Source organism: Pteropus alecto, unplaced genomic scaffold, assembly GCF_000325575.1.
Source record: "Pteropus alecto unplaced genomic scaffold, ASM32557v1 scaffold7, whole genome shotgun sequence".
NCBI lineage: Eukaryota > Metazoa > Chordata > Mammalia > Chiroptera > Pteropodidae > Pteropus > Pteropus alecto.
The window spans coordinates 8746697-8769808 of NW_006494614.1; the positions used below are offsets into that span (position 1 = coordinate 8746697).

The 23112-nt window shown below is 36.3% G+C and overlaps 1 protein-coding gene across 4 annotated transcripts in view; it reads left to right on the plus strand.

The window, feature by feature from the left end:
- The first annotated feature begins 9626 nt into the window (after nucleotides 1–9626).
- MAP3K7 (mitogen-activated protein kinase kinase kinase 7) overlaps nucleotides 9627–23112 on the plus strand; it is a 61175-nt gene continuing 47689 nt past the window's right edge. Inside the window, exons 1-3 of one of the 4 annotated variants that reach the window (XM_025042567.1) lie at nucleotides 9781–9915; nucleotides 12674–12925; nucleotides 21012–21122. Coding sequence is in view for 2 of the 4 variants with exons in the window: in XM_006926299.3 (XP_006926361.1) it covers nucleotides 9796–9915; nucleotides 21012–21122 (231 nt within the window). In the remaining 2 variants the exon portion in view is untranslated. Of the gene's footprint in view, nucleotides 9916–12670; nucleotides 12926–21011; nucleotides 21123–23112 lie in introns of all 4 variants that reach the window. The other 3 variants (XM_025042566.1, XM_006926299.3, XM_006926298.3) reach the window with 3 other exon arrangements.

The window sequence follows — 23112 nt, forward strand, 5'->3', positions numbered from 1 at the left end:
ATAAGGTTACAATTAATCATTTGTCTTAAGAGATTACAATACGTCCCAAAGCAATTTGATTATCTAATAGCTCAATAGAAGCCTAGGACTGAACTGTCTAGCAACTAGAATTAGTAGTAGAATCTAGCTCAATATATCAGTAGGAGCCTAGAGCTAGGAATCTAGCTCTAAGTTGTCAGGCAAAAAGACTTTAGTGATTTTACAAGGAATCTTTAGAGTCCATTAAAATGAGATGTCTTCCTATGGTTACAAAGCTAGTTGTCTTTTCAAACAGTGCTCAGACAGTGTTGATAAAATGATTTTACAGGACACTAGTGAATTCATCATAACTGTAATATCTTTAAATATACCACCCCTTGCAAGCCTCCTTTTGTAATCTACTTCATTACAACTGCCCCTGCTTAAGTGGGCTCCCTTCCTCCAGGACCTCACTCAGAAGGACTAGTATACAGTAACTGGTTTTTTAGTTCATAAGATCACTAGAGGTTTCAGCAAGCAGGAAACAAAAGCTTACTCATCCTTTGAGTGAAACAATAAAATTGAGTTACTAAATTTACAACACCAAATATTACAGCCAAGATCAAGTTGTCCTCACCAAGGAGAATTATCTCATGGACTCTACTAAAAAGTTTTCAACGTTAGTCAAAAGAAATGTATTATAAATCAGAACAGAATCACTAACATCAACTTTCTTTTTTTAAACAATAGGAAAACGGGCCCAGGATTAAAATGTTATCAATAAGTTTTAATTCAAAATGCATTATTAATATTATTTATTAAAATATATGCCACTGCCTATATGTGACATTAATGGTTCTCGACTCTGGGCTATGAAATAGAAACTAAGACTGCCTCAGTTACATCTTAGACCTGCTGGGTCATTATTCTAAGGAGTAATACTCACTGACTGATCTGTAGGCTGAGACTAACTTTTGTTGAAGAATCAAGTCATTTATTTCTAATCCTCTATATAGAATTTCATTCATATAAACATTTTAGAACAGCACATATTTTCTAAACACTGTACTATATACTTTCATATACTGGTTCATATATACATTAAGCTTTAGAGATAGACTGACATTTTTATATTTAATAATATTGATATGACTCATATCTCTATTAACAACACAAACAAAATATTTCAATGTTGATAAGGATAAAGCAAACTCATATAGCCTAACTCATTTAGCTCACTGACAGCACAGTTAATCAGGCTTCAAATATTAAAAATTTACTGGGTTATTTCTTTGTTTAACAATTCAAGCTAAAGCTATCAGAATGGGTTTAATAATCCATACTAAAATTGTCTTCTGCACTTTAGTAGGAGATTCCATTAAGGAATAGTTGTCATGATTCACTTCCTGAATATCTTCTAATACTTCTAATATGTCTTCAAATATCTAAGCACCGAACACTAAATAATGATTTCCCAAACTTATCAAATGTGATAGAACAAGTGAATATTGAAGATCAAACTACAATACCATTTGGGGATGATTTTCCTATTTCCCTTAACGTTCTGAATGCCTCTGGGCATAACTGAAAGACCCTGTTACTTTTCCTATTCCACGTGTTAAAGTTTAAGTGTGTTACATAATTGAATTGATTAACAATTTTTACAAGATTAATTAGCATCCCAACAGAAATTTAACAGGACTTTTCATTAATACCTTAATCTCGATAGTACCAATTTTCCTCTTGGAACACTTTGAATTCCCAGAGATGGCTTCTAAATACAGATCCTCTATTTACTTAATGGAGCTTTGCACCGCCACAAAGAGTAGCTCTGTGGGGTGCTGGGGAACTGAGAGGAGGACGTGAAATGGGCTGCTTACGAATAAGAATGCAAAGTAGGCCCTCTCAGCCTTGCAGGTTTCAAGCACTACATATTCCTTACCCTGATTGCAACTTCAGCAGAGTGGAGTGGTTTGTTTGTTGAAATAATGAATAGTAGATGGCATCCATTTTAGTGGAAAGTTTTAATTTGTGATTCCCTGAGGCTGTGTGAAATGAAATACCCTTATTTATTCCCATAAATGAAGCCAAATTGCTTCTGGAATTTATTCTGAGAAAGACCATCTACGAACACTGATTTGACATATTAGTCTTTGAAATAAAATATTTAATGAATGTGCTTTTGTAGTGAAAAGCACTATTTCTATTAAGATCATTTATTTCTGAAATATGTTCTTAACTGATTAAGTTTCTGCTTTTAAAAACTGATGCAGAGTACATCACGATATTTAAGCTTGCTTCAGAAATTCAGAAAATAAAAATCTGTACACTCTGATTTTACAACTATTTTTGTTAAAATATCAGTTATTTCTGATAGCAATCCTTAGTGCCACAATAACATCTTATTATTACATTTCAATGAACAAAATTCAAATGGATTAAATATCAGTGAGTAGTTAGAAAGAAGAACTAAAGTTCATCCTTACAAAACATAGAAAGAGAAGTGTCTATCTTAAAAATTAGTGATTTTAAAGTTAGAGATAGATTTAAACTGACCGGGAGAAGAAAGCATTTTCAAAACTATCAAATACTTAAGAAAATTCCATGATAGATCATTGGCATGCTACTTCTGTATCAATTTAGCTACTTATTAAATCTTCCTTCAATGATATTATAGAAAATATTTGGTTAACCCATTTCTTATTCCTGAAATAAATTAAACAGCATTTACTTTAAAATGTAGATACTCACGTTATAGAAAAATCATTGTCTACTTCATTTCAGGTGCTGTACTAAATCTTGAGAAGACGGTAGTGAACACAATGCTTATGATCTGTCCCAGGGGAACTAACATTCTATGGACAAGAGTAGAAAGATAGAAAATAAACAAGGCAGCAAGTAATTAAAGAAGATAATGTCAGATAGGTAGAGACCTAAGTAATAAGATAGAGATATCGATGGGAAATTTGGTAAATTGCAAATCAAAATTGGGAACACCTGATCTGCAGACCACTAGTACATAGGAATGTAATCTAACACATGTAAAAATATGCCTCCTCTTAGTCTTTTATGGGGATCAGGGCAAGAGTATAAATGGAGGCTCACATATTATATGTCTAAATATTTATAATTTCTAACTCAAGATAACAAACTGGTAAAGGAAATGTATCCTATCCTCCTACCTTGACAATATTACCTTCACCAGGATATGGTGGTATGAGCAAAGCGAGCCTTCAGCTCCTGACCCATGCCCCTCTCCTCCTACTCTGGACTCAATTCTATACTGCATGGAACCTTACACACCCACATTTGGACATCCCGACCTACCCATCTGAGCCCATTCCTGCCAAAGTGATATCCCTTGGCTAGCCTCATGACCCAAATCCAATGGACACTGTTCAGTTTTTCTCATATTTAACTTCTCAAGAGAATTCAACACTGAAACATCCTTTTATCTTGGTGTCCATGCATAATTTTTAGTTTTCCACAAATTTCTGCCTACTTGATAATTATTCTTAAAAGCCTCTCAGGTATCTCCAGTTCAACATGTCTAAAACTGATTTCTTTATTCTTTTTCCACCGACCTTGTTCCAGTTTTCTCAGTATCTGTAAATAGCACCCTTTTGATCTGTTTTACAAGTAAAAAATCTGGGAATTGTCTTTTAGATTGTCCTTTCCTTTATCTCCTTCTCTCAATCACTAATCCCACCAATGCTGTTCCCTCAGAATCTCTCAAATCTATTCACTTATCTATAAGCCCTATGGCCACTATCTAGCTCATACCACTGTTATTTCTTGTCTTGACTACTGCAACAGCTTCCTAACTTGGTATTTCTCAAAATTTTCATGTCATGGCACATGTAAAAAATTAGGATATTGTAAGAAACCCTGGGATCAACTGGAAAGAATTTGGAAGTATCTATTTAGAGCTTAGTAAAAAAAACACCATTGCTTTCCCGCACTATGCAATTACGAAAAATAAATATATAGTATTAATATTAAACATTGAATTTGTATACAGATCAAATATGTTTTTCAAAATTTTAATAGGAATTTTTAAAAGCTTTCCTTTATAAATATAACTTTTTAATGTAAGATTTTACACTTGGAATTCCTGATCAAGGCTTTCAGGATAATCTTTTTCAAATTCTTGATAGTCATCATCAAAGAGAACTTTGTTCATTAAAGGAAATGAAAAAAACTTCTTAAATATCTTTACAATCATTTAAAAGTCTACAACAGTTGATATCATATTAAAGACTCTAACAATTCTTCCTCTTCTTTAAATGGCAAATATGAAGTTCAAATTTCTTGTGATAATATAAATAAGTGGATTCTGAAACTAGTTGAATTTTTTCATGCCAAGTATTTAAAAAAACAATGATGAATACTTTATCAACAGGACACATGGGTAGCATTAATGTGGCTGCCTTGCAGCTAGCATGGTTGGATGGGGATAAGGAATAACATTAGCTGCAAACAGACATATCAGCTATATATGTCAGAGTATGCCTTGAAGCTGCACCTACCAAAAGACTCTATTCAGCCTTAACAGACCTACTCTTACCAGCTACTCAAACCTTTCCAGCAACTTGATGGGCTGTGAAAGACCTAGGATGAAGATGTGTAGAGTAGAAAATATGGAATAAACTCAAATATCAAAGAAATGCATGAATTTGGGGGGCTGCTATCCAGCAGTGTCACTGAATTGCTCAAGGGTTAGCTATCTTATGTATGACCTCAGTTTTAAAAACAATACAACAGGAAACTATTTCTGAACTTCTTGGAAAGAATATTTGATCAGGATGGGCTAGTTTGATTTGGGGACAGGGAGTAAAGATAGCACTTTCTAGGTATAGAGCTTAACCTGAATAGACTTATGAACATTTGTTGGTTGCATACCCAGCAAACATTCCCTGCTTTACTCCTCCTAAATTTTCATTTTTCTTCTGGTTAGCAGCTGTTCCTTCTCCAAGCTAATGCTTCAGTGAGTTCTGCATCAAAGCTAAATAAGATATTTGCAACCTCAAACCTCCTGTCCTCCATTCTTCATCCAAGGTACAGTTTCCAATGTCTTTTGAAAAAGAAAGATCCCTGATCTTCTGAGATGGCTAACAACCAAGAGATGCTCTCTGTCATTGTACTGGAAAGTCAATGACATATGAAAACATCATATGAAAAATGAAACTTCATTCTAAGTGGGGGTGATATCACCTCCAAAGGGATAAAAATTGGAGAGAGGAAAAAAAATCTTACTTTTTATGTGTAAATCAGAAATATGTGCACAGTACATAAACTGTGGTACTGTGTATTAAAACTTTGGGGGCACAAAGAAATAGTCTTTTTTTCAAATTTATTCGATCATATTTTCATGTGTACAGTACATTGATTAGACATTTATATGGTTTATGAAATGATGCCCCTGATTACTCTATCTTCCTTCTGGCTCTACACATAGCCATGACATTACTGCTGACTACATTCCCTATGCTGTACTCCCCATCCCTGTGACCATCTCTCTATTAATTTGTACTTCTTTAACCCTTCATCCCTTTTTCCCAGCTCCCCAACTCCTTTCCTCTCTGACAGTCACCAGGTTGTCCTCTGTATTTGTGAGTCTGTTGTTGATTAGTTTGTTCTTTTTGTTCCTTAGGTTCCACAGATAAGTGAAATTATATGGTATTTATCTTTCTCTTATTTCATTCAGCATAATAACCTCTAGGTCCATCCATGTCATTGCAAATGGTAGGATTTCATTTTAAGAAATAGTCATATAAAACTCTTTCAGGGGGCAATAATAAAAAAATGAGAAACACTGTTCTAGAGTAATGGCAAAAGGCAAAAGGCAATAATGAAAACTCATTATTGATGCTATCATTAATTGATGCTAACACCTGAAGACTGTTCTAGCTCTTGGCTTTCCACTTAACTAAACCAATAAATCCCCTTTATTGTTTAAGCCATTTTGTGTTGAATTACCTGTTACTTGTAACAAAAGTCATGCTAACTGATAAACTATGGAACTCTATTTGATGTATTATGTATCTGCGAATGCAATAGAACACTACTGAAGTAGAACCATTTTAGTCTATTTCTTCTAAGCCTCCTGGAAAATAGATGCCAGATACCCTCATATCCAAAATGAGCCAAGTAAAATGAGAATCCCATTTAGAACATGCAAAGAGACGGTGGGAAATAAATATTGAAACTCTTTTTGGCCCTCATCTTCTGGATAGTGCAAAAGGGTTAAAAATGAAGACAATGTTGAAGGTTAGAGAGGAGTTATTAGGTAACTGACATGAGGGTGGGTGGAGAGAGTACTCAAACTGGGAGGGACTTCAAGGAGAATACTTAAATAGTTTGATACACATCTCTGGAAATTTGCGGAAACATGACAGATTGGAGACTGAAGTTGACATGAAATTGTGAGGTCCAAGCTTCCATCTTTAACTCATAAGAGCTAAAGGGGACGCAAAGTCAAAATTGAGGTGAACTAAGGGGAGTTCGGCTCCCCACCCTCTTTCCTCCGTATTACAGTTGACCCTTGAACAACACGGGGGCTAGTGGTACTGACTCACTACGCAATTGAAAATCCACACATAACGTTTGACTCCCCAAAATCTTAATTGCCATTGATATCCAGTATCCCTCACAAACACCAAAATCTGTTGATGCTCAAGATCCCTTTATAATATGGCATAGATCAATGTATAAAGTGGACCCACAGATTTCAAACCCATGATGTTCAGGGTCAGCTGTACTTAGGATTCTTCGATTACAAGTGACAAAAATACAACTTCAATCATAAATGAAAAATGGGAATTTACCAGCTCATATAATCAAGTCACAAAATGGGAGAGGTAGTCTGGACCTTGGATGGAGACATGAACACTGCAAGGATTTTATTATCAGAACTTAGTGAAAAGGTGTTAAGCAGACCACCCTTCCCTCCGCCCCCTCCAACCCCTCCGCAAAAAAAAAGTGGTCTGCAAGCAAATGACATGAATTGATTTTCAACTAGTATCAATGTCAGGAGCCCAAATCAGTGGATAAAATACAGAAGGAGAAGTATTGGGGTAGATATTCAAAATCATGTAGGAAATTCACTTTGAAAGGCATCAAACAAAAATAGGTATGTGTACATATGGTTAGATGGACTGATGGACAGATGTATGATAAAGCAAGCATAGTAAAACGTTAATGGTAGAATCTTGATGGTAAATATATGTTTTCACTGTGAAATTCTTTCAACTTTTCTGTTTGAAATTCTTTATAACAAAGTCTTGGGGAGAAAAAAATCAAGCACTATGGTTATTCTAGTGATTAGTCCCTCGTCAGCAGAATTCTAGTCCTAAAATGAAGATATAAAAAAACAGATCTTACATTCCAGGGAAAGGGAGGACTGGTAAACACTATTCATTCATCCAGAACATATAACGAATATTTCTTGATTTCCCACTTGGTAGCATCCACTGTATTAAGATCAAGGTGTTAAAGAGAAATCAGATACAATTGGTAGAGTGAGAGCACAAAGTTAAGTGGTGATCGTTCTAGTTTGATATTCGAGTAGAGAAACGACAGGTAAAATGGCTATCCCATTGACTTAATCTGCTTCAATTTGGTTATTAAGCATCATTTTACATGTGGAAATAAAGCCCTGATTTATCACTTGGACAACTAAGTAGATGATAGGATCCTTCATGGAAATAAAAAACGCACACTGAACAAATTAGTGGGGAGTGATAACTTTCAAATTTGCTTTTGGAATTTTGAAATGTAGGTGTGTTTATGTTATATCTAAATAGAAATGCCCAATAGGTCCAGAATTTAGGGAAAATTTGAGCACTGGGAAGAGATTGGAAGTCATCATCATAAAAGTGGTATAGGTAGTCATGATCCTGGGTAAAATCATCCAAAGGGTAATAGGAAAAATTTTTTTTAATTCGTTTATCCATCCATCAAGTGCAAACTACAAATTAGAAATGACATAATGTTTTCTGGGAGTTCCTAATTTGATTGCCATATTCGATAACCTGTTCACAGTCCCGAATGTGTTTAACTTAACTTCTGTACAGCATTTATTTGGATGCCTACTCCTTAATTGGAAAGCTCTCCTCCAGTGATATTCAGATCACCATTTCCCTCACTATCTACCTCTCTGTTCCTTTTTGGTCTGGTACTGAGACTTAAAATTTGACATTCTCAGGGTTTCATCCTTGGTCCTTAAACTTTCATCTCTAACTCCAATTTTCCTAGTTAGGCATCAGGTCAAACTGACCAAATAAAGTTTAGCAGCTATTTTGTAACTAAAAATTATGTTGATAGCACAACACGCGTACTACAAACTTCCGTGGAAATACATTGACCTAGGTTCTACTAGCTTGTGAGGATCATAATTATTTTTGACAAGGAGAAAATTCTGAGATGGTCTAAATTAAAGCGACCAGAGAGTAAGAGAAACAACTCTTCATTAATGGCTGCTAGCAAGCTAACAAGACTGCTCAAATTCCTCTTATTGCCTGTTGGAACTTCAGATTAATTTCCAAGTGGCTATTTACAGATTATTTTACCCAGGCACCATCTAACTCCAGGACCCTCCGCTTGTTTACACGTGGACTTCCTTACTGCTGTCCACCACCAATCCACAGGAGCAAACATTTCTTTATGTGGACCTATCTCAGAGCTGGCTCCGCTTCACCTTATCCCACCCCTTGGCCTATAGCTAATGTAAATTCTTTAGGATGACCTCTTTCTTCCCTCCTACTTGATGTATAAAAAACGCTCGCAAAATGCTGGGACGATGGACGTACTGTCTTTCCTACCTAGCCATGCTTCTGGTGGTTTAGACTTCATGCCCCAAGACCAGCCTTCTTTTTGGCTATTTTGGCTCAATGAAATCTTACTTAAAAAAAAAAAAAGAGAGAGACTTTAATTACGGAAGTTAATCATTCTATATGTACTATTATACCTAACTTCAGATGAACACAACGAATTATGTCAAATTACAAGGATCTGCCTTACCTAATATTAACTGATGTTCCTGAGAACTCGGCCTATATATTATTATTCAGGTTCGCTCCGTATTATTTTCTTTAGAAACTCTTACAGAGTCAGAGACTGGCTCAAAGTAACAGTAACAACAGCTTTCCATATACCACATTGAAGGAAACATATTTTCCAAGGCTTCTTAAAGAAACAGTTCAGCTTAGCTTAGGGGTGAAACTAAAAAGTAAGCTTCATCACAAAAACTCAGTCCAACACTACTCCGGCCGTCTGCAGGTCTCTGAGAGAAAAGGGATTGGGTCCCTAACATTGTTCACGAAGCGCAGTTGAAGCCATAGCTTTTATTTTTCCCGCTAGTTCCTAAAGAACCAACCGCTCTGAAATTCCGTCATGCTCCGCGCTACTTCCGTTTGCGCATTTTAATTACGTCAGAGCGTCAGGTCTCGCGGTATCATCTTATTGCTGCGGTCCTTTAACAAAGATCTCGCGAAATTTGTTCTACAGATCCACGCTAGCCTCTTACCCTCCCCCACCCCACCGTCAAAACTGTCCTCCTTTTTTCTGTCTGTTACAAAATTCTCCCCTCCCCTTCCTTGAGCTCGCAGCCCGCCTGTTTCCGATTTCAGGCCGGAACCGGAAGTCTAGTGGGCAGGGCCCGGCGGCGGAAAACGCAGCGGAGCTGGAGTGGGGACTCGGCTCTGGCCGCTCCCCCTGTCCACTCCAGGGATCGCGGTGGCTCCAGGCTGAAAGCCGGTCCGGAGACGGGTGGGCGCGGCCTCCCCCGGAGTGTCCGGGAGGCAACCTCCCCGGGCCCCCCGGGCTCCGCGAGGGATCATGTCTACAGCCTCCGCCGCTTCCTCCTCCTCTTCGTCTTCTGCCAGTGACATGATCGAAGCCCCCTCCCAAGTCCTCAACTTTGAAGAGATCGACTACAAGGAGATCGAAGTGGAAGAGGTGAGCGAGGCCCGGCACTCAGGCGCCGGCCCCTGCCGGTCCCGCCTGTGCCTGGTTCCGATTCTTAAGGCGCCTCTGCAGTCCCTTGATTTGTGGAGCCCCGCAGGGTTAACCAAGGAGCCTCACAGAGACGGAGTGTAGTAGGGACTCTTCGCGTTCAGCTGCTGGGGTAGCTCTCTTTTTTTTCTCATTTCGGCACTCTTGAGTTTGGATTTGATACTCTGGTGTCTGGATTTGGGTCATCTCAAACAAGAGGATTAACTGGTGAGACATTGTGGTCCCCAGTTCTCTTATTTGTAAGTAAATTCATCCAAGACCGTGTCCGTTTTGGAGTTTCAGTTCACTAAGACGTGGTGTTCTTAAGGGCCAAGGATTGTACTATTATGTTCCACATTTGGCTCTGCCTGGCACGTAGTACTCAGTAAATGCTTGATAAATTAACAGCTTCGTGTCTAACAAAGTGTTTCCCGAAGAATCGAATAGTTTGTTTCGCCGATTCCATAGAGCAGTAATCGTATTGTTAAATGTTCTGCCTTCGGTTGGACTAATTTAGATGAATTTCAGCAGTAGTAATATAGACTGATCTACGATGAAAAATAGCATTCTGAAGAGATAACTAATGATTTCGGTGACAACTAGAATGTAACACCAGACTAGAAATCGCTGTTAGAAAATCTGAATCTATTCTTTATTCTGTAGTAATTTATTATAAGGAAGGTAATAATGTGCTTTTAGTACATTGATTCTTTTCAAATTTACAGAGTATATTGGTTCTAAGGACCATAACATTTAGAAAAGTAAGAACTGTGTATATATATATTTTTTAAAGATACACTTCGGAAAGTGTTAAAACTTAGATTGAAAATAGTACCTATCAGTTGCCATTTACTTATCAATTTTAGAATTTATTAAGTACTTTGCCTTATGCCACGAAGAACCCTGTACGTCCTATATTACAGACTCTCGGTTATCTCTACTTTAAAAATCCAAAATATTTTTAGGTAGTGGCAAGCCAAAGGTAATGAGATAATTATCATTTAACAAATAAGTATTTTTCTATGCATGTTTTGGAAGACTAATTGATTACTTAATCTTTTTGTTATATCTCATAAAGTAACCTTACAGATCATTGGGAACAACCTTATTTTACAAAATAACGTTAGTGGGAGCGCAAGGCCTTTGGAGATAGACGAATGGCCGGGTTTATCAGCTGTGCCACTTAATAGTTGTGTAATTTGAAGTAAATTTTCTAACCCCTTTGAGCTTTAGTTTCCTTAACTGTAAAGTAGGGGTAATTTTTATTTCATTTTGTGTGTATAACAGATCCTATTAGGCAGTATATGCAAAACACCCAACACAGTGCCTGACACATTACTAGGAAACTTGAGTTCCAGAGAGGAGCAGTGACCTGCTTTAAGGTCACATGGCTAAAAGAAGGACCTGTATTTTGAAAAGAGGGGGGAATTTTTCTTTGTCTATGTGTTTTTGTTTTTTCTATTGAGGCTATGATAAATTCCTTTTTCAGAGGGGGATAGTTGATCCAGCTTTCATGGCTAACATTCTTTCTTTTTTAAGAATAAAAATTCAGTGAGTCAGTATAAAAGAATTGCAGTTTTTAAATAAGCATTTACGTCTACTCTGGCAAACTGTCATACTTGTAGACTACAGATTGTTTTATAATAATAACTTGTACTTCTTGGTCTACCAGATGGCTTTCACTGACTTACATCATTTGATCCTAACAACCTTAGTTTTTGCACACTGCTTTCTAAAGCATTTTACATTCTTGAAAGAATGAAAGTTACGAAGGAGACATTTATCATTTTTCAGCTCTTCCCCCAAAGCCATTTAGCTCCTAATTAGGTTTTTATGTTTCCAAAGACCCTTCTTCAGTTTAAATAATATTTCAACCTTTCTTTGGTATATTTAGGACATTCCTGAGAATTAGATTTTTGTTTTTAAATGAAAATTTCTAATGTTAGGCAGTCATTTAGTTTTGTGGATTTCATTGTTTTTTAACACCCAGTTTGTTTACATTTTAAAGATTCAATTTGGACCTTTCTCATTTTGAAGCCATTACATGATTTCCATCATATTCTTCCCTTGCATGTATTAAAACAGTGTTATATGATCCAGAGTGCCCACGGGCACTCTATTGCTCAACTTAGATTCTGCTTCTTGTTTAAAATCATGAACAAGAGAACAAAGAAAGGTGACCAGAAACAAAAAGTATTTATATTGTTTTTAATATTTTATATGTTACAAGGATATTACCTATAAATATAGAAAATCATATTCTATATTTATGAAATAACAGTGTAATTGTATTGGTATTATATCAATTCATTGAGAAACTATGTAAAAAAAATACTCCAACTACAAGCCAAATATGCAGTCATTTAGTAGATGCATATAGTTAAGGTATCACTTCTATTATTCTTCATAGTACTTACCAGTAACCAAAATTGTGTGTCCCCCAGCAAAATGAAAGGTTCCTTATTTACTCTTGTAACTCCAATGCCTACCACCTAGAAGATTGTGAATATTTGTTGAATGAGTAAATGAAGTTATCACAGCATAATCAAGAGAATATATTGCCCTTCTGGTTCTATAATATCACATGTGATAAAACCAGAGGTTAAGCTCAATTAGTGATTTGGCTAAGGCCGCATTTATACTAGAAGTGAAATCTGATTCTCTTTCCAGATGTTGATTCTGTAACACTCCAGTATACCTAGTAAATACCTTTGTTTAGCAGGTTTAAAAGAAGCTGTAAAGCAGCAGTCCCCAACCTTTTTGGCACCAGGAACCTGTGAGAATCTTATGCCTGATGATCTGAGGTGGAGCTGAGGTGGTGATGTTAGCCCTGGGAATGAAGCTTGGTTCTCTCACCTGCCACTCACCTCCTGCTGTGCAGCCCAGTTCCTAACAGGCCAAGGAGCAGTACCAGTCCACGGCCCAGGGGTTGGGGACCCCTGCTGTAAAGGGTCAGGTGCTGTGTGTAAACCAGGTATTGTGGTCCTTTACTAAGATACAAAAAAGACCTTATTTGTCTTGGTTGCTTTTTAAAAGGGAGACTCACAGTGTTGACCTCAAGGATAGCATGTGAACAATGCACATATAATCATTGCAGTATATCTTTGTTCTTAAGTCTTATTATAGAGACACACAAAGGCTTTGTTTTAGAGAGAAATAGAGAAAGAACTTTGGCAGTGATGTATATTTTGTAGTTTTAGGTTATAAGTGTATGCGCAGCTGATAATAGAGAAAAACCTAATTTATAATTGCCTGAATTAAACTGAGTCTATAAATTTATTAGTATTTAATATGAATATCCAGAATTATTAATAAACTCTTCTATGTGAAATTTAGTGATCACTAGTTTCAGTAGATCAGAATTTTTTTATCACAGTGAAAGGGTAGCCACAGCAATAACTTTCATATTGTGCACGTGTAGCTTAAGAGATGCAAACATATTTGAAAGAAAAGCCTATTAAATGGGTCAGATGTCTTATGGCAGGATTTAAAAGACTGCATGAAAAATTCAAAAGAAAGTTCGAATAATCAAAGCTTTACTTTTGTGTTATCAGGGCTGTCTTGTCAGCATATGGCAGTTCCACTCTGCCACAGCATATTAATAGATATCGAAGTTCTGAAATAGTTGGAGGCTCCAAGTTCTAACTAATAAATGTATGATCTATGCTTGTTCTGTCATGTTCCAAATTTCTAGCCAAAGCAATGGCAGTGTAGCCAGAGTCCATTCACATAGTCCACAGAACAGGGCCAAACCAAACTGAGAGCTATAGTCATTGAACTAAAAATAACATGAATTGAGGACAATTAAGAAGAATTATTTCATAGGAAATTAAAAGCGTAAAGGCATACATCCTTTTCCATTTAGTTTAGTTTAGGGTTTTGTTTTGTTTTGTTTTAATAACCTTGCTTAGATGAAGAAACAGAGTATTCCATCTTAGGGAAATTAGTTTTTAAGAGTTACTTTTTATACACACAAACACCAAATTGTGGTTTTGATTTTTGTGCCTTTCAATGCCAATTACATGGATATATTCTACACACCATGTTTCATATTTTTATTATGCTTTTATTAAGAAATTAAATTTAAATCTGCTTTATATGAGATTAAAGTTCTAAACTTAAAACCAAGAGAACTAAATCATGGGGGGAAAGATGTATATTTTAGGGAAATTAACCTAAGAACATTTTAATTTAGAAAACATAACTTTAGAAGGAAATATTTCTAAATCGACTTTCCCTTTAAAACCAAAGTCCTCTTTACATTCCTCTGTTCTTCTATTTTTACAGATGAGAGATTGTGAAAAATATCTGAAATATTTATTTCTAGGTTCACCATTTTAGATGGATGTGTGTGATGGAGGAGATACTTGTAATTTGGATGTGTGCCCTTTTTTACACTCTTGGTGAAAATTGATCTTTGGAGAAAGCTGTCATTCAAAATAATTGTTAATGTGGCCAAGAAACTTATTTTATTCAGATAAAAATGCAATCCAAAAAGCATTTTTGATTTATGAACTAGAATTAGAAATTTGATAGTAAGTAAAAAGTGACTTCCTTTCAGTGTTTTGTAATTTGAATATTAAGTTTTTCACTGTTTACCTCAGTTGTCAGTGTGTGTCAATTTGCCTTCTGTGCCACCCGTTTCTACTGATTGATCTACAGTGTGTCAAGAGAAACTTTGGATTGCTCACAAGAATTCTTTTCCTTTCTTTCTGCCCAAGATTGCATCTCAATTTTCTGGAAAACTTCCGTAAATAATATCAACAGCAGGGGAGAACTTTCTGGTGTGTGTGATAGCTTCCACCGAAGTATCATATCTCACAGTTAATTATATTTTTAATATAATCTAACACAGTCATTCTCTAACATTAGAATCACCTGAAGGGCTTATTAAAACAGAGGGCCATACCCTCAAACTCGGTAACTCTGGGTTGGAACCTGAGAATTTACATTTCTCACAAATTTCCGGGTGATGCTGATGCTTCTGACCCAGAAACCACACTTTAAGAGCCATTGGCATAATGCTTTTGTTGGTTTTATATCTGCTTTGTACTTGAAACTCTTTTCTTGGCTCCTTGTGACTTTCCTGGTTTGCGTGCTACCTTATGAACTGGTTCTTTCTCCCCTGGTTGTGTTCAAAATGAAGTACTTCAAAGCTCAGTTCTGGGACTCCAGTATTTACATATTGTTTTTTGGTGATCTCACCCAATTGATTGACTTGAAATACCACTTAAAAGCTGATGACTCTCCCAAGTTTTTATCTCCTTCCTGTCTTCTCTCTGACTCATGTTTCTACTTTCTTGATATCTCCACCTAGATATCTAATAGGCATCTTAAACTTTGTATGACTAAAACAGACCTGTTAATTAAAAAAAAAATCTGCTCGCTCCATTCTTTCTTATCCTTCATTAAACTGTTGCCTAATCTAGATGTTATCCTTTATTCATCTTTTTCCCTCTCCATCCATTCTGCCTGTGTGCAGACTGTCAACACGGTCTTTTGACTCTACGTGTAAACCATATCAGATTTGTCTGTTTTTCTTTACTATCATCAACCTGGTCCTCACAGCTATTCCCTCTTGTTTGGGCTGCTATAATAGCCCTCCTGCCTGGTCTCTATATACTCTAGCTTCTCTACAGTCAATTCTTCACGTAAGAGTGAGAGTGATTTTTTAGTGTAAAATCATATCACATCTTTCCTCCTTGAATCTCTCCAATTGACTTCCCATTGCACTTAGACTGAAATTCAAACTCCTTTTTATGGTGCAGATTGCCATTCAGGATCCAGACTCTGCCTGTCTTTCCAGCCTCATCATGCTTCAGTCTTCACTTCTCCCATTATCTATCACCTACACTGAACACTATTTCTCTAGGTCATCACTAAAATGTCATCTTTCTCAGGGAGGCCTTGCAGGACTACTCTGTTTAAAATTGGGTTGGGGGAGTGAATGCACGTGTACATGCACACACATACACACAATTATGCTTTTTTCTTAGCACATTTATCATTTTCTAAAATATATCTTTTTCTTATATATCTTGTTTCCTCTTTGTCTTCCTCTATGAGAATATAAGCAGTTAAGAACAAGGAGTTGGGTTTGTTTATTCACTTCTATACCTTGTGCACCTAGGATCGCGACTAGCCTATAGATGGAGTTGAATATTATTGAATAGGGAATGAAGTGTGCCCCCGCCCCACCCCAGCCTGCTTAGGGCCTTTACAACAGTTATTTCTTCTTTCGTTTGTTCCTTGTGTCATTCAAATATCAAGTTAGTAACCTCAGATAGCCTTCCTATACTATCTCAACTGAACTTTCCACTAGTCTCTTTATGATATCATCCTATTTCTTTATTTTCTACCTGGCATTTTTTTACAATCTGATATTTTTCGTATTTCTCTTTTTGGCTATTGACTGTCTTCATTTCCTCTCCCCTTAATTGAAAGTACGTTCCATATAGATCAGGAATTTTGTCTTATTTATTGCTATATCTCTGATATCCCAACTGCTATATCTCTGGATGTAGCAGACATTCAAGAAATATTGGTTTAAGGAGTAAACAGATGAGGTTTATTGTTCTCTTGGCATAAGCCTCATTTTTACCTCTTAAAAGCATGAGACCTTACCCCATTTCTCCCTGAGACCTTACCCCATTTCTCCCTGCTTGCCAACTAGGCCTTCCCGTATGGCTTTTATTGATCCTCTCAGACTCAGCTGAGCTCTGCATTCTTCTCCCTGTATTTGAGATGTCTGCCATCTCGCATCCTCTAATATAGGTTCCAACACTGTGCCCTACAACAACCTCCTTCCTACAATCAGGAGACTCTTTAATTTTCAATTACCGTGCTTTTCTCTTGGCAGGATTTTTCTGTATCACTTCCATGTCCTGTTGGGGCCGAGAGAACCTGAGTAAAGGTCTCCCTCTGTATATCTTCCTTGCCACCCTTATTCCTTTGTAGCTTCCCTGTTGGCAAAGCGTATTCTTTGAGACTGCCTCCTTCTGGAGATTTCAGTGAGGAGTGGGGGGACACGTCCTTTCGTCCCTCTAATCCCTCCCTAAGCCTGTCCCAGAAGCAGAAGGGGTGGTTCTTTAGCCACCATCATGTACTCTTACAGTCAGCTGGTGTTTAAAAATTGTTTAAGTACTATTGTCATGTCTTGAATTTCTTCTCTACCTCACTTTCATCCTATGAAGGTACAGGGGTCAATTCTTTATATCTTTTTTCTTTTTACTCTTAATATCTCTTCATTTATGCCGTTTGAAAAAGTGAGAATTTTTTTTTTCATGCTACACTGTGGCGGTTTATAAGAAATATTTACTTGGGCATTTAGATGACCAGAATATTTTTCATATATATTTGGTCTTTGTCCAAGGTTATTTGTTCACAGCACCCCAAACCCTCTGAATTTCCTAAGTGATGAGAACAATAAGGATGTCTTCGTGTGTCTTTTGTTATGGTGATGCGGTTCCTTTTGGACCACTCCTGAAGATGGGGGCTGGTTGCCTGGAGAAACAATCATCTGATTAGAAGATTCAGTTCCACCTCCCTGACTTCCAGGGAGTGTAGACGGGATAAAGGCTGAATCAATAGACAGTGATTTAATCCATGCTTGTGTAATGAAGCCTCTATAAACACCCAAAGGACAAGGTTTAGAGAGCTTCCAGATTTGTGAATACATGGAGATTGAAGGAGAGTGTTGCAGAAATTGGACATGGGAGCTTTGTGCCCTTTCTGCATACCTTGCCTATGCATCTTTTCCATCTGGCTGTTCCTGAGTTATATTCTTTTATAATAAACTGGAAATCTAGTAAGTAAAATATTTGTCTGAGTTCTGCTCTAGCAAATTAATTGAACCCAAGGAGGGGGTCATTGGAACCTCTGAACTACAGGTAGTTAGTCAGAAGCACAGGTGACAATGTGGACCTGTGACTGGCAGCTGAAGTTGAGGTGGGGGGCATTCTTGTAGAATTGAGCCCTTAACATATGAGATCTGATGCTAACTCCAGGTAGGTAGTACCAGAACTGAGTTGAATCATAGGACACCCAGTTGGTATCTGAGAATTGCTTGATTGTGTGGAGTAATCTCCTCACATACATACATTGGAATTGGTGATCAGAATCATTAGGTATACAGTTTAAATTTTTTAAACATTGACTATGTGCTTTTAACCTCATTCCTTTGAATTCAAAGCAGTTATTTTTCCTGCCATGTAATTCAGTTTATGTATACAATTCTGGGCATCTTGGACTTTTTTAATTATTATTTTTAGATTTATTGTTTCACAGTATGTGTAAAATAACTAATGGCCATAATGCGGAGGCTTCTTAAGGTTATGGGTTCTCATCTTACATGAATATGCCTGTTTCATATTTCAGTGTTCCAAAAAATTGCTTTATTAAGCATAAGAAAGTTTATCATGTCTTTATTTGCCCATATTTTGTTCCCATGGTTTTAAGTTGAAAGCTCAGAGTCAGCCATCATCTCAGCACTAGGTGGCACTTGTGCATCATAATTAGCCATACAAACCTAAAACAGTTTTTGTGCCTGATACACAAATATGATGTTGGAGTCCTTGTGTGAACATTCCTAAGACTGGGAAAATGAAACAGGAGACCTACTAAGTACAAGTTACTTTGATGTATTTATAAATCCATGGTTGAAGAATATAGTAAATTATTTCATAGTCATTATTTCTTAGTAATATCAGTAAGTAGTCCAGTCTCCATTTATATCTTCTTACCCTAATGTTGCCATAAAGTTGAAATTTGTTTTAGGACCCGTTTGCTATTCACCATGGTTAATTGTGATAGAAATTAGTAGTGCATCTCCTTACACTGATTCATCCCCAACTCTAAGCACTTATTGTTCTTTTGTAGTATTTAAGGAAATGCCTGGTTTTGACTTATAAAACCCTGTAGATACTCGCTGAGGAAAATGTAAGCATCACCCTCTTACTGTTGAGAAAATGGAAGCTCAGGGACGTTAACCTGCCCAGCAATAATAGCTAATAGGTAGAAAGAACATATATTCAAACTCAAGTTCGTTGGGTTCTAGAGCCTGGACGTGCTCCTTCCAGTATTGTAATAGTGCCAGGTTTAGCCAATGCCCAATTATGTTAAAGCAACTGGATGACAAGTGCAAATGACCCATGTTGATTTCTTTCTCTTATGAGAGATATGGAGGAGAGCAAGAGCCTAAACAGCAGAGGACCCTGAGTACCCTGGGCTAGGGAAGGGAAAATGGAAAGTCACCAGAGATGTTGGCCTGCTTTTGCCTAAAGGCAGCCCAGGTTTCTTTAGGCCAATGATACACAGAGGCTGAATAGAGTGAATTGGTCATTACCTATTCTGGGCTTCAAATCCTGGACCATGTGATCTTGGGCAACTTGCAACCCTGTGACTTGGTTTACTTATTTTTAAAATTAAGGAAGATTATATATATTAATGCATGAAAACACATAGACTAGTACCTGACAAATGGTAAACAATAAATCTTAACAATCTGGGTAGTTTTACACATTCAGCAACATGAGAAATGTCTATAATTACCTTAGCTACAGCTAGCTTTGTTATAGAAGAGTTTTGTGCCCTGGAATTTGTTCATGTAATTTTGTCTAAAGATTCCTTCTCCAAAGAAAAATATAACTGCCACTTTCTGAGACATAATACAGATACAGGTGTACAAATTAGAATCCCTAATGTTCTGGAGTTAGACTGCGGGGCATACTAAACTTGCTATTTACTATCTATATAGCCTTGGGCAAGTTAGTTTATTTCTTTACACTTAAGTGCTTCACCTGTAGAATGAGTACAGCATTAGTACCTGTCTCCTAGGGTTCTGTAAAATGTGCTAATGTATGTAAAGCACTTAGCTCAGTGCCTCCTACATAAGAAGTACATCATTAACTAGAGTGGTATAGAGAGGTAGATTTTTTGCTTAAAGGAAAGTACCTAAATCCATTGGAAGTTAAAATTTTGCAGTAGATGGTACTTAACTAAGGTCATTCACAATAAAATCTAAAGATTTTGTTCTAACAAGTCTCAAAACCTATTCTTTTGTTGTTTTTATATTATAGCAAATTTCAAATATTTATAAAAGTAGGCTAGCTGAGTGATAAACCCATGAGGCACCCACCATAAGTTAACTTCCACAATAATATAATACATGGCCAAGCTATATAATTTTTAAAAATAACTTTAATGGGAAATATTTTGCATATCATAAAATTCACATATTTGAAGTGTTACAGTGATTTGTACAAATTACTGAGTTGTACAGTCATCACCATAAATCACTTTCAAACATTTTTATCACCTTGGTAGGATTCCTCCTACCCATTTACAGTTTACCTCAGTTTCCACTCTTAGCCCCAGGCAAACCGTTAATCTACTTTCTATCTTCAGAATTCCCCTTTCTGGACATTCTGTGTAAGTGGAATCACACAATATGTGGTCCTGCATATCTGGCTTCTTTCACTTATCATAGTATTTTCGAGGTTCATTTATGTTATAACATGTATCACCAGTTTGTTTCTTTTTCTTAACAAAATATATTTATTGTATTTTATATATTGCACCAGGTCTTGTCTGTCCTTCACAGTGGGCAGTCTTTTATCATCTATATTTATATCCTTTTTTCTTCATCTTCTACCCCTACTGAATTATTCAAAGCTATTTTTAATTTCATAAATATGCTAGCTTAAAACATTGATTATATGTTCCTGTTTTTTATTTTTTTCACACTATTTTCTATCTTTTCATTCATCTTGCCTGTTTGATTTGTTTCCTGTCTCTAAGAGTCTTTTGTTTGTTGTTTTGGTTTTACTTGAGAATGAAGAGGTGTCTAGACCATAAACTGTCAAAGATAGAAACAAGTGCATTTCATTTATCCTCACTTTAATGAAATTTCACGCTTGCGCAGTGGCACATCCAGATTGTGATGATCCCTAAAATCTTTAATAAGTCTTTCAGACTGGCTTCAGTGTTATATGTTGGGCTGGATCTATTTGTTTTTTATTCTCATAGGGGTTTTCTTGGGGATTTGTTTGTTTTTAACTCAGGTTGTTGGAAGAGGAGCCTTTGGAGTAGTTTGCAAAGCTAAGTGGAGAGCAAAAGATGTTGCAATTAAGCAAATAGAAAGTGAATCTGAGAGGAAAGCCTTTATTGTAGAGGTAAGTTGAGATGTCATTTCTGTTGTATAGTTTTTCACCTAAGATACTCTGTGAACTTAATTATGGAAAAAAAAATTTCTCATCATTTCTCTATGCTTGAATATCAACAGTTTGGTTGAACCAAAGGTAATGCTTTTTTCATTCACACTCTTGATTCTGATTAAAAATTAGGGGAAAAGGAGACTTAACTACGTAAATTAATTCATCCCTGAATTAAAATACAATTTCATCATGTAATTCAAATCTAGCTCAAAGCATAGAATTTAAATTTTAAAATAGAAAAGAACTGCTGTCCTCTCCCATTATCTGAAATTAAGAAAGGAAATTTTATGCATTCATTTTGACTGGATATTTTTAGAAATTCAAATGAGATTATTTTAAGGGAAAATAATTTCAAATTTGGTTTTTCTCATTTAGCTTGAAAATTCACAACTGTTTTCTTACAGATTTGATGATGGAGAATTCAATAATCATGAGATTTTTTTATTATCACTTATTTATTAATTTTGTGCTATTTTGTATATTGAATCACAGTATTTCATTAAATCAGTGGTTTTATCACTTTTTAACCTTATTGGCCAATGGATAAGTAGTCTTTATAAACCTTCTGGATTAATATCTGATTTTATTTAATTATAATTTCAAAATATACTTCATGATATTTTTAAATATATAACATGGAGAAATGAGAACTTGGTCGTGATGTTATGAAGTGGATTTTTGTAATTAGTTGAGTGAATTGGAAAATACTGATGAATAATTTCATGTTATTGCAAAGAAAGTTAATCTCTAGTAGAATGCTCCAGAAGTCTGGCCTCAGCCTTGCCTCATTCATAATTTTTGTTTATGGTCTAGATAAAGTCATTGATCAAATACCGTTGTATTGGCAGTTCACAAAAGTAGGTAAAAGCATAAGTGTTAAATGGTAGGAAACGAGGCAAGAAGGTTATAACAGCTTGGAGGAAAAAAAAAATCTTAAATCATGGTTATACATACAAGTAATTTAAATTGTCAAATGATTCTCCACCTATTTTTACCAGAAAAAACTTCAGTCCCCTACACCTCCCCCCACCAAGTTTTCTGCAACTACTTTGAGTTTATCCCTTGGTTCTGTTGGTGTTCCCCAATCCAGAGACTCTTTCTTATACCTTTTCTAAAGCATCAACCGCTAATCTTTGGGATGATAAAGAGTCAGTCACTAAGCTGTTTCAGGTCAGAGAGGGAGGGGATGTTTGGGTATAACTTTCAGCCAATCTCTCCACCCTTCTGTTAGCTGACTTGCATAGGTACCTAATACAACCACTGGTACCCCGTGTTTTGGAGGTTATGTGAGCTAAATCTTGGTGCTTCTCACTTTTTCTCATTTCTTTTAGGTCTGCCGTGTCAGTTATTGCTAGTCATTTGTTTTCCAACTTCCAAAACTTTCAAGTTCTCTTCATCCTTCTGATTTAATGCCTTCAGAAAAATACTTCTACCAACATGGTGGGATTTGGGGAAGGAGCTAGAATAAATGCTCGAATAATCTGATATCTGAAGCTCGGTGCTGAATCTTAACAAGATAAAATATGATAAATATATTCATATATAATAAATGAATGTGTATAATAAATAGTGATATTAATTCTTCTACAAGGAATGAAAATTCATAAATGTTGGCTGTAGAAAAATACAGCCTTCTAGTTGCATAAAGTAAAATGCTTTACTTTGGTGAACTTCATATGAGCCAGCAGTATAATGTAGGTAATAAAGGAGAAGAAGAAGAGAGGGGAAAAGGCAGAAAAGAGAGGAGAAGGAAGAGAAGAAAGAGAGCAAAGAGCATTTAGGGGGCATACATTAATAGAAGTTTGAGGTAGAGCAAGTGAAATGAGTACAGCTGAACCCCTCACTGAACTCAGTATGAATCATTGAATCAGAGAAGATTAAAACTGGAAGTAGGAAGACTAGCTAGGAGAATTATTAAGGCAGTGGTGGTCGGAATGGAGACGGGAGA